At 38.2% G+C, this 16,322-nt stretch overlaps 1 protein-coding gene across 4 annotated transcripts in view; it reads right to left on the reverse strand.

Moving 5' to 3' along the window:
• Positions 1 to 4,366: 4,366 nt before the first annotated feature.
• The window catches only part of LOC139761695 (uncharacterized), a 72,383-nt gene continuing 60,427 nt past the window's right edge, over positions 4,367 to 16,322 (reverse strand). For all 4 annotated transcript variants that reach the window (XM_071686044.1, XM_071686048.1, XM_071686046.1 and 1 more), the window contains 2 exons: positions 11,678 to 11,845; positions 4,367 to 8,866 (listed from right to left, as the gene is read on the reverse strand). In XM_071686044.1, coding sequence (XP_071542145.1) covers positions 8,681 to 8,866; positions 11,678 to 11,845 — 354 coding nt within the window. In that variant the 3' untranslated portion in view covers positions 4,367 to 8,680. The remainder of the gene's footprint in view (positions 8,867 to 11,677; positions 11,846 to 16,322) is intronic.

Consider the following 16,322-nt stretch of genomic DNA (forward strand, 5'->3'; position numbering starts at 1 on the left):
AGATCAAATTTTTTGGTAAGTGCAATACATTATTTTCTTATGAAATCTGAATTTCGTCACTGAAATGCCATGTTTGAGCATAACATGACCAATAACATTTTTGCGTTGAAATTTTTGTTTTCATTACATTCACAGATACTTGTAATTATTGTAAATTAAATGCTTATTTATTTTTATATCAATAAAACCTAAAAATAAAATAATGTGTACTGTAACCTTTAAATCAAAACATAGCATCGCAGGTGGAAACTGAAAACTTGCAGTTGTTTGTTGTTTTTATTGTTTAACAGCTGATTCCAGCACTCTGCTGATGTTGCTGTGCTGCTCAGTTACTCTAAACACATTATTTTTTCATTGGTAAACCATATTTTTACTGTTAAATACTTATGTGAGAATAAGTGTAAGAAAATAGTTGCTTATCAGTAACACATAAATTAAGTTAGGAGTGACAGTGATGCCAAACAACAACAGATTGTCCACATGGGTGGCTGAGGTTGGGACACCTTAGCTTTCTGATGGTTCATTGTTACACAAACTTTGTTTCACATGCAAAATTATTAAAAAATACTGTATAAGTTACCTTCAGGCTATATGAAATTCAGGTGTATATGAAACATAAATGGATTTTGCAATTAGACCTGGGTCCCATCCCCAAGATATCTCGTTATGTATATGTTGAAATATATAGGTATGTATATGTGCATGTGTGGGCGTTTATGTATATACATGTGTATGCAGGTGGGTTGGGCCATTCTTTCGTCTGTTTCCTTACGCTACCTCACTAACACGGAAGACAGCGACTAAGTATAATAAATAAATACGTGTGTGTGTGTGTGTGTGTGTGTGTGCGAGAGAGGCGGAGGGAACAAGAAGAAGTGGGAGACCAAATTGAAGGTGGAAGGATGGAGTGAAAAAGATCGGTGCCTGAACATACAGGAGGGTGAGTCAACAAAAGTCACCCTCTTTCTTAAGATATTCAACCACAGTCTCATCCACTCCAGCTGCTTTGTCAGACTTCATCTTACACCTCTTTTCTTCTCACTAAACTACCTGCTATGGCACTAACTTAGCATACCTCCAAATCAAAAACATCCTACATTTGCTGCCGTCAACAAACACATTCAACAATCCTTCAAAATACTCACTTCATCTTCTTTTAACTCATTTCTGCTTGTTACTGCTTTTCCATTTGCCCCCTTCCACTAATGATCCTAGTCATTCTCTGCTTTTCCTCAGGCTTTTACTCTCCTTCCCAAACATTTTCCATCAAACAACGATCAAATCCCATCAGCTACCCCTCTCAGCACATTCACATCCATGAGTCTTTCCTTTGCATGCCTATCAATTTGCTTATAATCCAACGATGCCTGCTTTCCATCATCCTTACTAAGCCATGTATACTTATATATGGCTCTCTTTTTAAACCTTATTCTCAATCCCCAGTCCTTTATCAGCACACTCAACAAACTGTGTACCATTTTCATTCACTACCCTGGGTACCCCATGTTCCCTAATCACACCCTCAATTGATACATTACCTACTCTCATATTCAAATCACCCAAAAATAATACCTGATCTTGTATCAAATGGCTGACACACTCACTCAGCTCCTCCTAAAGTACTTGCCTTTTTTCCTTGGTCCTCCCATTTCCAGGTGCATCAGCACTAATAATTTTATGATCATTATAAATCATTATTACATATTGTAATAAAGTGTCCAGTCCACTGATGGAGACAAAAAATCCATAACTAGCTTCAGTAAATGTGATTGTTGGAATCCCATTAACAAGAGGCTGAACAGCATATGATCCAACTGAGTTATTCGTAGTATTTAAAATCAGCCTTCCGTCCAATATATGCTGAACTTTTATTACCAAAATCCTTATTAAGGCTTCTACTTCTTTTTTCGTTGCCTAGCTTCCAACAGAGATGTAGCATCAGGAACAATCTAACAATGGCATCACTTGTAACGATCCAATCTCTAGGTGCTCGCACATATCTGATCTTAATTTTCCAGAATATCTTTTTATTTGGGGTGAGATAGTATCATTAAATTTTAGGGAGAATAAAAAGATGTTCTGGAAGGAGGTAAATAAAGTGCGTAAGACAAGGGAGCAAATGGGAACTTCAGTGAAGGGCGCAAATGGGGAGGTGATAACAAGTAGTGGTGATGTGAGAAGGAGATGGAGTGACTATTTTGAAGGTTTGTTGAATGTGTTTGATGATAGAGTGGCAGATATAGGGTGTTTTGGTCGAGGTGGTGTACAAAGTGAGAGGGTTAGGGATAATGATTTGGTAAACAGAGAAGAGGTAGTAAAAGCTTTGCGGAAGATGAAAGCCGGCAAGGCAGCAGGTTTGGATGGTATTGCAGTGGAATTTATTAAAAAAGGGGGTGACTGTATTGTTGACTGGTTGGTAAGGTTATTTAATGTATGTATGACTCATGGTGAGGTGCCTGAGGATTGGCGGAATGCGTGCATAGTGCCATTGTACAAAGGCAAAGGGGATAAGAGTGAGTGCTCAAATTACAGAGGTATAAGTTTGTTGAGTATTCCTGGTAAATTATATGGGAGGGTATTGATTGAGAGGGTGAAGGCATGTACAGAGCATCAGATTGGGGAAGAGCAGTGTGGTTTCAGAAGTGGTAGAGGATGTGTGGATCAGGTGTTTGCTTTGAAGAATGTATGTGAGAAATACTTAGAAAAGCAAATGGATTTGTATGTAGCATTTATGGATCTGGAGAAGGCATATGATAGAGTTGATAGAGATGCTCTGTGGAAGGTATTAAGAATATATGGTGTGGGAGGCAAGTTGTTAGAAGCAGTGAAAAGTTTTTATCGAGGATGTAAGGCATGTGTACGTGTAGGAAGAGAGGAAAGTGATTGGTTCTCAGTGAATGTAGGTTTGCGGCAGGGGTGTGTGATGTCTCCATGGTTGTTTAATTTGTTTATGGATGGGGTTGTTAGGGAGGTGAATGCAAGAGTTTTGGAAAGAGGGGCAAGTATGAAGTCTGTTGGGGATGAGAGAGCTTGGGAAGTGAGTCAGTTGTTGTTCGCTGATGATACAGCGCTGGTGGCTGATTCATGTGAGAAACTGCAGAAGCTGGTGACTGAGTTTGGTAAAGTGTGTGAAAGAAGAAAGTTAAGAGTAAATGTGAATAAGAGCAAGGTTATTAGGTACAGTAGGGTTGAGGGTCAAGTCAATTGGGAGGTGAGTTTGAATGGAGAAAAACTGGAGGAAGTGAAGTGTTTTAGATATCTGGGAGTGGATCTGGCAGCGGATGGAACCATGGAAGCGGAAGTGGATCATAGGGTGGGGGAGGGGGCGAAAATTCTGGGAGCCTTGAAGAATGTGTGGAAGTCGAGAACATTATCTCGGAAAGCAAAAATGGGTATGTTTGAAGGAATAGTGGTTCCAACAATGTTGTATGGTTGCGAGGCGTGGGCTATGGATAGAGTTGCGCGCAGGAGGATGGATGTGCTGGAAATGAGATGTTTGAGGACAATGTGTGGTGTGAGGTGGTTTGATCGAGTAAGTAACGTAAGGGTAAGAGAGATGTGTGGAAATAAAAAGAGCGTGGTTGAGAGAGCAGAAGAGGGTGTTTTGAAATGGTTTGGTCACATGGAGAGAATGAGTGAGGAAAGATTGACCAAGAGGATATATGTGTCGGAGGTGGAGGGAACGAGGAGAAGAGGGAGACCAAATTGGAGGTGGAAAGATGGAGTGAAAAAGATTTTGTGTGATCGGGGCCTGAACATGCAAGAGGGTGAAAGGAGGGCAAGGAATAGAGTGAATTGGAGCGATGTGGTATACCAGGGTTGACGTGCTGTAAGTGGATTGAATCAGGGCATGTGAAGCGTCTGGGGTAAACCATGGAAAGCTGTGTAGGTATGTATATTTGCGTGTGTGGACGTATGTATATACATGTGTATGGGGGTAGGTTGGGCCATTTCTTTCATCTGTTTCCTTGCGCTACCTCGCAAACGCGGGAGACCGACAAAGCAAAAAAAAAAAAAAAAAAAAAATATTTTTATTTGTTATACTTAATCACCGTCTCCCACGTTAGCAAGGTAGTGCAAGGAAACAGATGAAAGAATGGCCCCACTCACCCACATACACAAGTATATACATACTCACTGAATTATTTGGGGTATGTTTAATCTAAAACCTGAACTTGATTTTGACTATTAAATAATTAGCAACTTTAATCATGAACATACTTGATTTTGACTATTAAATAATTAGCAACTTTAATCATGAACATTCTTAAATTTTCCCTTTGAGGTGCACATAATCAGTAAAACAAAAACAGAACATCAATTATAGCAATACTTAATAGATTCATTGGTGAACAAGAGCAAAAAAAATTATTTGCATCTTTTATTACATAAATATGATGAGATCTTTTCTATATATCTTGCATATATATTATATTTAGCTTTGTTCCTATTCATTTGGGTTAGATGAAGTACATAAGCCTATCAGTTATCTTACATATATCCTTAAATTTTACAGTTTCCTCAATATTGAAAGCACTTATGCGTAAATCTGTGCACACAAAGCTAATTTATCAAAAGAGACTAATATCTTCATTTAAACCTCCAAGCTCCATACAAACTGCCCCCAATGGACATGATAACATACCTATTTCCTAATATTCTACATCTGTCTTCCTATCTCTTCTATAGTCCATCTCTTCTCCATGTAAGGTCAACCATAATACCACAGGCCTTCTTCACTAACCTATAATCATCCATATATCTTACATGGCTAAGTCAATTTAAATTGCTTTCATCCTTGCCCTTTTTTAACAACTTCTTTACATATCTTTTTCACATTTCTTTATTCTATCATTTTTCTTAATTCTAACTATAATAATTACATGAAGAGGGCGAGCACTTCCTGTAGATGAAAAAGCATAAGACTACTTTGTACATATTATTAAGAGGTGCCAAGAACAGCATTCCTAAAATCAAGAACAAAATACCTTGACCATCACTCCCATGATGAAAGGAATCTCATGATAAGCAATGCAAGACTGCGAGATCTGTTTAAAGAAGATTAAGGGATAATAATTATCTGGGTACCAGAAAAATAAAAATTTTAACATATAAATAAAGTATAAATAAAGTATGGATAGAGTTGTGCGCAGGAGGATGGATGTGCTGGAAATGAGATGTTTGAGGACAATGTGTGGTGTGAGGTGGTTTGATCGAGTGAGTAACGTAAGGGTAAGAGAGATGTGTGGAAATAAAAAGAGCGTGGTTGAGAGAGCAGAAGAGGGTGTTTTGAAGTGGTTTGGGCACATGGAGAGGATGAGTGAGGAAAGATTGACCAAGAGGATATATGTGTCGGAGGTGGAGGGAACAAGGAGAAGAGGGAGACCAAATTGGAGGTGGAAAGATGGAGTGAAAAAGATTTTGTGTGATCGGGGCCTGAGCATGCAGGAGGGTGAAAGGAGGGCAAGGAATAGAGTAAATTGGAGCGATGTGGTATACCGGGGTTGACGTGCTGTCAGTGGATGGAAGCAGGGCATGTGAAGCGTCTGGGGTAAACCATGGAAAGCTGTGTAGGTATGTATATTTGCGTGTGTGGATGTATGTATATACATGTGTATGGGGGGGGGGGGGTTGGGCCACTTCTTTCGTCTGTTTCCTTGCGCTACCTCGCAAACGCGGGAGACAGCGACAAAGTATAATAATAATAAAAAAATAAAGTAAATAAATAAAAAGTCAGAGAAGCCAAGGGGGGATCTTGGATACAGTATGTGAAGGATACTAAATCTATGACAAAACCTAAAACAGTTTGTATGAGAAAAAAGCTAGTTAGAAAATAGTCTCACTCCAATGCCTTGCCTCAATAATCAGGGCTTTAGAGTAATGATCCATCCGTGGAAGTTAATATTTTTGCTGAAAATGTCTTTCATCAACAGATATGGTAGAAAGTTCCAAAAAATTAAATCAAGAAAGACCTTTTCCTGTCTCTGTCCTCTAATAATGAGGAAGACTATAATGAGCCATTTTGTATGAAGGAAATATCTCTAAAAAGACACTAAATCGAGTATACTCTTAGAGAGAATAAAATACGCTGTTATGTTAAAACATCTATTTCGAGCCTCCGTAGAATTCTTATTCGATTTGTTTAACCTAATATGGATGCTCAGTGTCCCATGCAAATGTAAAACATCCTTTATTCTTGCCATTCTTTAGCCAGGTAACATTCCTACCATTGTTGCATGGTGCAGACCTACTGCACTTACTAGTTGTCTTCATAAACTACTGGAAAAAATGATTAATGATAAAGTGGTCTGGTTCCCTCAAAGATATGATTGTATCACTCAATTCAAATATGGTTTTAGAAAGCTTCACTCTATTGAACACAGACCCCCTGATAAGAAAACCAAATAATAATTAGATAGGATTAGCTAATCATCACAAAATAGCACTCTTCTTTGATTTAAGAAAGCCTATGATAAGGCAATTTCAAAAAATGGGTATTCAAAGTAGACTGCTAGTGTTTATATGGTTTCTGAAAAACAAAAACTTAAAGGTGAGGGCTGGTATGTAGTGAGTCCCCAAGAAAATTTCCACAGGAAGGTGTGCTGCAGGGGCAGTGTGTTACTGATAAGCACTGCCTGCCCAACAATGCTGCCATTAATAGTTCATGCATGTTCACCATTTTAATGAGGTAGCACCAAGAACAGATGAAGAAAAAGCTTTGTATGCTCACATCCACTCTTTACCTATAATACACTAAAACCCTGTAATTATGTGGACATAATTACAGGGGATTCTAAAATTTCCCTGTACATTGATGATTTGGCTGTTTACCACACTCATTCTTCTGAAGCTGCTGTAAGATATTTTGCATGCTGCTCTTTGTAAGATTAATGATTGGGTAAAAAAACTCTAGCTTTAATATCTCTGAACAAAATATTATAGCTATGCATTTCAGAAGTTCAACTAAAATACCAGCAGTTCTAAATGAATTACTGAAAGGCATCACCATTCCATAAGGAGGCAAAATTTCTGGGCATGATTATTGACCAAAGATTTGCATAGGTCCTTTGTATTAAACACTTTACGTGTAAAACGACAAAGTAGCTAAGCATTTTGAAGGTAGTTTCTAAATATTCCTGGGATGCAGACAGGAAAACCAAGATGAAGCCATAGGTAGTCTATGATTGCCAGATGACTCCTATAAAAGGTTGATGTCCGAATTCTTGGTATTAGAATATGCATAGAAGTATTCAGAGCCTCTAAAGCTGAGAGACTATGCAGCTTCTGGAGACCTCCCTATGAATTAAAGACATAACACCCTGGCTTAATCAAAGAGCCTCTTTAAGCTCAAACTCACACCATCTAACCTTGCATATAAGATGGTTTTCACTAGCAAGAGGAGTGAGGTATCTCTTGATATCCAAAGTTCTCTAAGCATTTTAATACAAAATAAAGATGTCATTAATGACTGGTTTGGATATAAATTCAGGAAGTGGATTTTGCTCAGTTCCCTTCGTAAAAGGTTCCTGAAATCAAACTTTGCATAAACAGGATAAAACAAACAGTAAATTCCTTCCTTCATGAGACTGTTCATGCAAAAAGAAGAGATATTTACTGATGGCTCAAAATGTGATGAAGGTGAAGCCTTTGCCATTGCTAATGGAGAAGAATCTCATATAGAAAAACTATAAAAGAATCTTCGATATTTATTGCAAAACTGCATGGCATTCAGGCTACACTAAATTAACTGAGCAATCTCCTCAAAAGAAATTCATAATTCATTCCAAAACCTTAACTGCACTTCAAGCTGTATCTCCTGGTTCTAAAAGTCCAAGATTGGACTGCAGAATCCACTAAAGCACTGGACAGTAGAATTCTGTTTGTGTCCTGTCTACCTATCTATCTATATCTCTAGTGCCTGTTCCATTCGGGAACTCCCTTAAAGGGATGGCCTTGACAAAAGTCTTCATAACTGGTAAATACCAGTGCTGCTTTTTAGCCTTTTGTGCCTCACCCTTAATAGGCAGTTGGCAGAGGGTAACTCTAGTATCTGCAGAAATGAAAGAGCAGATGCTGAAGCTACAGCGGCTATATCTATCAATCTATAAATGAGTGACTCGAGAAATTTTAGAAAATAATGTAAATGTAAATACAATGACGAATTTTCTCAAGGAAGCCAAAATATACAATTCCATATATAAATAATTTTAGGGTTTGCTTACTTTTTAAAGGACACAAAAATATATATTTCTGTTTACATAGTTTTAAATTGTTACACATCTTTTTCATGCTAAAAAGTTCTGAATAACCATTACATTTCTGGGCTTTCCAAATTCCACAAAATCAAGTCCAACTATACACACTGCACAATCTATCAATCTTTGCTATCATTTTTCACAACTCTGCACAATCTATCAATCTTTGCTATCATTTTTCACATCTTTGGACTTAAAGTTGGGAGAGTTCCATACATAAAAACTTAATGCACACTGTATATCAGCATTCTTTCCACTTCTCAAAGTTCACATTATGCCTCCAATTCTTCTCCCTTCCATGAGTCTTAATGTCAATTTTAGTTTTCTCAACACCATATTTACTGACCATCACTACTAAACATCTAAACTACCGGTAATTACAATCTTTAAAGGTTTCTCCACTCAAAGTAATGTTCATAGTACAATTACTTTAGGCGTCCTAATTCTACAGGAGGTTTCATAAAACCAAATGCTCTACTAACTTCATTAATATCCAGTGTATGAATATTAAATATTTTCCGATCATGACACTGATATGCTCTTACAAATTTCTTGAATGCCAGTCTTGCAATCTGCTTTATTTCCACATTCTCTGCAACAAGGGAACTGACCTGAAAATAAAACATCAAGACAAAGAAGCATCAACATCATATCTATCAAACCTTAACTTACTGAGGTATTCCTCCTCTTAATAGCACACAAACAAAGAAAGAGCGGAAATCATGAAAACATTCCTGATTGGCCATGTGCATAGAGAAAGAAATTAAAGAATATTACCAAATACCTTTAAATACCTAGCTAAATCTACATATCACCTTCTCTTGCACATGTTCTATCCTGTGCTTTTCCCTTTAATGCCCAGTAGCATGAAGTGCCTTCACTTACATTCATTTAACAACAGAACCAAATGAGTTTCAAACAGAATTATACCAATTAATATTTTCTTTGTCATTATCAAATTCAATGAGTTTTCCCAAGAGAGTAAGGCACATAAGGCATTTGATATTTTCTTTATCATTCCTAAATGCAGTGCAGGATTTACCAAGAGAGTAAGGTATCTGCAAATAGGAAGGGTGGAGGATGAATGGTTCCCTGTGAGAGTGAGTCTGCATCAAAGATTTGTGATGTCACTGATGTTTAATTTTTTCAAGGATGGGTTGGTTAGGGAAGTGAATAAAAGGGTTCTAATGGGAGGAGCGGGTCACCAGTATGCTGGAGATGGGGGGACAAGGGAGGTGAAACAGCTGTTGTTTACACATTACACATCTTCAAGTTTTAAACGTTTATCCATGACCTTAATCTATTTGATGAAAGATTTGGAATGCTGGTTTGGTTATCTATGTATCTGCTTGAAACGAGAGCACAGAATTTGAAAACTGAAAGTTCCTCAGCAAGCAATGTGGTAAAGGACAAAGAAAAAAAAAAGGGGGAGATCAGAATAAAGCATGCAAGAAATATGGAGAATAATGAAAAACAAAGAAGTGGAAAAACAACATTTCAAGGGTAGTTTTAACAAATCATATCATATTTGTGTGTCATAAAGCAGCACAAAATATGACAAATCATAATGGAAAACAACTAATAAGTATGCCAAACAATAGAAGGCAGAAATATAGGTTCTGAAGTAATCATCAGTCTATTGGAGGCACAGCTCTAGCTTACATAAGAAGAAAAACACCACTTTACCCCCAGATCAACTTTTCTGTGTCTAAAGAGTCTGCATCATTTTTCAAAGAGTACCTTAGATAGGAGGAACAATACGGGCAAATCATATTTCTTCTACTATACACTATTTAATGTATGTATGACTCATGGTGAGGTGCCTGAGGATTGGCGGAATGCGTGCATAGTGCCATGGTACAAAGGCAAAGGGGATAAGAGTGAGTGCTCAAATTACAGAGGTATAAGTTTATTGAGTATTCCTGGTGAATTATATGGGAGGGTATTGATTGAGAGGGTGAAGGCATGTACAGAGCACCAGATTGGGGGGAGAGCAGTGTGGTTTCAGAAGTGGTAGAGGATGTTTGGATCAGGTGTTTGCTTTGAAGAATGTATGTGAGAAATACTTAGAAAAGCAAATGGATTTGTATGTAGCATTTATGGATCTGGAGAAGGCATATGATAGAGTTGATAGAGATGCTCTGTGGAAGGTATTAAGAATATATGGTGTGGGAGGCAAGTTGTTAGAAGCAGTGAAAAGTTTTTATCGAGGATGTAAGGCATGTGTAAGTGTAGGAAGAGAGGAAAGTGATTGGTTCTCAGTGAATGTAGGTTTGCGGCAGGGGTGTGTGATGTCTCCATGGTTGTTTAATTTGTTTATGGATGGGGTTGTTAGGGAGGTGAATGCAAGAGTTTTGGAAAGAGGGGCAAGTATGAAGTCTGTTGGGGATGAGAGAGCTTGGGAAGTGAGTCAGTTGTTGTTTGCTGATGATACAGCGCTGGTGGCCGATTCATGTGAGAAACTGCAGAAGCTGGTGACTGAGTTTGGTAAAGTGTGTGAAAGAAGAAAGTTAAGAGTAAATGTGAATAAGAGCAAGGTAATTAGGTACAGTAGGGTTGAGGGTCAAGTCAATTGGGAGGTAAGTTTGAATGAAGAAAAACTGGAGGAAGTAAAGTGTTTTAGATATCTGGGAGTGGATCTGGCAGCGGATGGAACCATGGAAGTGGATCATAGGGTGGGGGAGGGGGTGAAAATCCTGGGAGCCTTGAAGAATGTGCGGAAGTCAAGAACATTATCTCGGAAAGCAAAAATGGGTATGTTTGAAGGAATAGTGGTTCCAACAATGTTGTATGGTTGCGAGGCATGGGCTATGGATAGAGTAGTGCGCAGGAGGATGGATGTGCTGGAAATGAGATGTTTGAGGACAATGTGTGGTGTGAGGTGGTTTGACCGAGTAAGTAACGTAAGGGTAAGAGAGATGTGTGGAAATAAAAAGAGCGTGGTTGAGAGAGCAGAAGAGGGTGTTTTGAAATGGTTTGGGCACATGGAGAGAATGAGTGAGGAAAGATTGACCAAGAGGATATATGTGTCGGAGGTGGAGGGAACGAGGAGAAGTGGGAGACCAAATTGGAGGTGGAAAGATGGAGTGAAAAAGATTTTGTGAGATCGGGGCCTGAACATGAAGGAGAGTGAAAGGAGGGCAAGGAATAGAGTGAATTGGATCGATGTGGTATACCGGGGTTGACGTGCTGTCAGTGGATTGAATCAGGGCATGTGAAGCGTCTGGGGTAAACCATGGAAAGCTGTGTAGGTATGTATATTTGCGTGTGTGGATGTATGTATATACATGTGCATGGGGGTGGGTTGGGCCATTTCTTTCGTATGTTTCCTTGCGCTACCTCTCAAACGCAGGAGACAGCGGCAAAAAAAAAAAAAAAAAAAAAAAAAAAAAATACACTATGGAGTATGAAATTCATCTCACCTTGTTTTGTACATCCTTCAAATCTCCTTGAAACTCAAGTCTCACAATCTCCACATTCATATTCTTGAGAACCTCAACAAAATGATTCTCCTCAGGTCGCAAGAAAAGAAGTGCCCGTCCAACATGACCCTCGCCACGGCCAGTGCGACCAACGCGATGAATGTAGCCCTAAGTAAATGGTAAACAAAGACAAGGGTATATCATAAGTGGATAGAGATATATATACAAAGACCTATTAAAGATATGAATAATGCACAGCTCATGGTGCAACATAGAGAAATCATTGAGAAGATGAAGAGAGAATATAAATAAACTGTGAAGCTGCAATAAAAGTACATTTTGAAGTGCGAAAAAATCTTTCCAAGGCAGTGACCTGTCTGCCATAAGAGATATCTCCGACCCCAGGAATAAGAAACCTTATAACCTTTCTGGTGAGGTAAATACCTCTCACCCTTGTCATTCATCAATTCAGTGGTAAAAGCCTCAGCTTCACCTAGGTCCACACTCCAACCAATCAACTACCTTCACTTACCAATGATGTCTTCATCCCTGGCCGTTGGAACTGACCTACATCATCATTCTCAGAACAAAGATGTCATCCTAATGGTGATCATTTTTGGTTTAGAGATTTTTTTAAAGATAGATGCAGTAAGGGTAGGGAGAAAAAAATGCTTATAGAATACCACTCTAAAGATTTTCTTTTCTCATACTTCAAAATTTCCATTCCCCTTCATGGTTGGTTCATGGTTAGTGAAAAATGTCTCATCATAATTACAACTAAATACATTACCCTGGGTCATCTCTGGCACACCTAGAATAATGTTCTGATGGAAGTAGCAACAGGACAATAATAGATTAACTCTCAACAGCGAAAATAAGGTATCACTGAAAGACGTGTTACAGAAAAGCTATAGACCTTTGTGATAATCTTTTCTAAAGGAAGGTTTCTAAGAAAGACTAACAGTGGAGATACCCTCCCAAACTCATAACCTTTGACATACAGGAATAATGGTTCTACAAAAACAAGTTCGTAAGTCCAGGAAAAGATGTTCCTTACTGAAAGAATTCTTAAGATTCCTGGATACTAAAAGGCATTTTCTTCAGAAACTCTGATAATCTGCACCTTCATTCAGACGACATTTTGCTAACTATAAGCAAAAGTTCTCATGTTGAGGCAATGCACTGGAGCTCACAACAGTAGCTTTTCTCTTATCCCAAAGGCTATCAAGAAGTGAGTATCATGATGTATCATTAGTGCACAATAACACTAAAGAAAAATGCTATGATTGCAACAAGATTAGGAATTCTAATACCTCCAATAAGCTGCAGAAGGGAAACAACTGTACCCTTCATAAACAGACCAGAGAAATTTATCAAATGCTGGGCCCAAGATGTTTATACTAATGGTACTGTAGCTCCTTATTCTTATGGTATCAGAAGCCTTGATTAGATATGAAAAGCTTAGATATGAACTTTAAAGCAGAGAACTTCCAAACCTCAGAGGAACCTCACCTTACTAACTGATAATGTTTCGTGAAGGGAGACAAAATAGTACAGAGGTCTTAAAAGAGCATCTCAAATCTCAGACAAACAAAAGTTTAAGTATTTTTATGAGTAAATTCCAAATTCCAGAGTTTCAACATTAGTCTCCAGAACCAAGCTGAGGGGAATTAAGAAGTCTCTAAACCCCATTACACAATTAGTTGGGAAAAGGTTGCCCATTAGTTAATTAGAGAAAGGATATAGATCTAGTTCTAACAAGGTATCTGTGATACTGCCCCACAATGAACATGTAAGAAACAGAGGTTAGAAATGTAGAATTTGCCCTCAATAATGAAGAAACCCACTAGAAAAGTCCACATCAATGACAGGAACTTTGCAGTGGACCTCTTTCTAAAGATATTCTGTTATCATGGCACGAGTCCAAAAGGATATTTTTTTCAGGGAAGAACCTGCATAAATTTCATTCATTAAGCACTAGACTGCCACACAGTTGTCCATGAAAAACCTAATCCCATGCTGAAGAATGAGAACATTCTAAAAGATGAGGAATTATTAAACTAAAAGCTCCCTCATACAAATGAAAGCCCACATTTACATGACCTTTTAAAGGATGGAAACCCCACTCCACTTAAGGAATTATCCATCCAAGTCTTCAAGGATGACTCTGAAAGAAACCCATGTATGTGCCACATTAAAAGACATTGAGAAGCTCCCTAAAGTTCCTGGAAAAAGGATGGAGAAATTAGTTCACCCAAAATGTAACTTTCTAACCCATAATCCTGCCATGACACTGAACTATGCCCACATTTACATGACCTTCTAAGGGATGGAAACCCCACTCCACTTACGGATTTATCCATCCAAATCTTCAAGGATGACTCTGGAAGAAACTCATATATGTGCTACATTAAAAGACACTGAGAAGCTCCCTAAAGTTCCTGGAAAAAGGATGGAGAAATTAGTTCACCCAAAATGTAATCTTCTAACCCATAATCCTGCCATAACACTGAACTAAGCCCACATTTACATGACCTTGTAAGGGATGGAAACCCCACTCCATTCCGGAATTATCCATCCAAATCTTCAAGGATGACTCTGGAAGAAACTCATATATGTGCTACATTAAAAGACATTGAGAAGCTCCCTAAAGTTCCTGGAAAAAGGATGGAGAAATTAGTTCATCCAAAATGTCACTTTCTAACCCATAGTCATGCCACGACACTGAACTAAGCTGCACCAATGAATTTTCTCTAAAAAGTTTTTTTTCAGTGTCAAGACACCTTTCCTGGGACCCACAATTAAGGAACACTGTGTGGTATACAGCCAGTTTTTGAAAAGTGTACCATATTAACAAACTCCTCAGTCAACTACAATTACTAGGAAAACTTCTAAAAAAATAAAACTTTTTCAAAGCTTTGAGTATATAAGTCTTGTACAAAGAGGTGAGAATAAGCAGAACCCAAATAACTTCCCACTATCTACCTATCTTTCTATATCTCTGATGCCTGTTCCCACCTGGAACTCCCATCAAGGGGTTGTCCACGACAATAAAGTCTCCATAACTAGTGAACTCAACTGCTGCTTCTTAGCCTTTAGTGCCTCATCCTTAACAGACCACTGGCAGAGGGCAACTCTAGCACAATGTTTGCAGCGGCTTCTACCTAATGTTTACTGACTACTTCTACCTAATGTTCCTACATACTACTTCTATCTAATGTTTTTACTTAATGCTCCAGCCTAAATGTTCCTTTCTACTGTTTCTATCTACTACTCCTACCATTATGCCAATGAGCAAGGATAGTGCACAGTGCTCTCTGCAAGAAGATCTAGAGTTAAGGAGAATGAGCTATGTGAGTCAAGTGTTGTCCAATTTTATATATGACAAGAAGAGATTGTATGCTTGTAGTCCATGTGTGGGTGAGGCAGAAAGAAAAGACAGCTGCGTGGATCAGAGGAGTGCAACATGACAACCACTAAAGTGCTGGCTCAATACATGACTGTCATTAACTTCCAACTGAAAATCAGTCTCCCATTCTGGAATGAGTCATAAAGTGCCAGTTAATGTTTCTTTAGGTCCATCCTGATTGTTCATTCACATAATCATAAGGATTAGAAGACACTCTGTACAACAGACATCTTAATTCTTTGTTTTGATGCAGGTATAAACAAGAATAGATTTAGAATCAACCAGATTTTTTTTCCTGAAAGGTGTTGTTTCAAAAACTGAACCCAATACAGTTTCTCTGTATATACAAATAGTTTAAATCTATTCACCAATGAGCATGAAGGATCTAACTCAGGCACTCAGAACTGAGTTCGAATCCCGAGCACCCAATGGTGAATGGTTTCAATCAATTTCATACGAACAGGACCTGCTAGAGGTATGTACATATGGGTTAATATCACTTGCATATATATCTTAAAAGATTAGTCAAGGCTGTCCCAGATTACTTCCTGAAAGAAAGGCTGAGCCCTCAAACTGTTCTTCCCCAATCCGATGTTTTGTGTGTGTCACCACTCTCCCATACAATTTATCAGGTGTACTCAACAGACTTTTACCTTTGTAAATCAAGCATTCATTTTTGTCCTTTGCCTTTATACTAATGGCACTAAACATGCATTCTGTCAGTATTCAGGCACTTTACCTAAGGTCATACAAACATTAAACAGCCTAATTAAACAATCAACAATACTGTTACTCGCTTTCTTAAGATAATCAACTACAATCCCATCGATATCTGAAACTTTGCTATACCTCATCTTGCATTAGGCTTTCACTGCCTCCCCATCTTTTCACCAAATATTCAACAGGAACCTCTTACTTCACATGCCAATCCATTCCGAACATACCATAGCCATGAACCTATCATTTAGTTTACCAACAGTGACAAGCTTGTTTTCATATGATACTGTGTTGTGAAGAGTCACAGAAGATTTTAAGTGTGTTCCATGAAGTGTGCAAGCACACACGATTGAAGGCAAATGCATGTAAAAAGTAATGATGTTTTAAAGGAAGGAGAGCGAAAGTACAGATTTTGCAAAGCCCTCTAGATTGAGAAAAGAAAGTGTACCAAACAATGTTACAGAAATGACAGGGAGAATGGCTGGAAGAGGTGACAGAATTTAAATAGTTGGGAGCTAT

Source organism: Panulirus ornatus, chromosome 41 (assembly GCF_036320965.1).
Source record: "Panulirus ornatus isolate Po-2019 chromosome 41, ASM3632096v1, whole genome shotgun sequence".
NCBI lineage: Eukaryota > Metazoa > Arthropoda > Malacostraca > Decapoda > Palinuridae > Panulirus > Panulirus ornatus.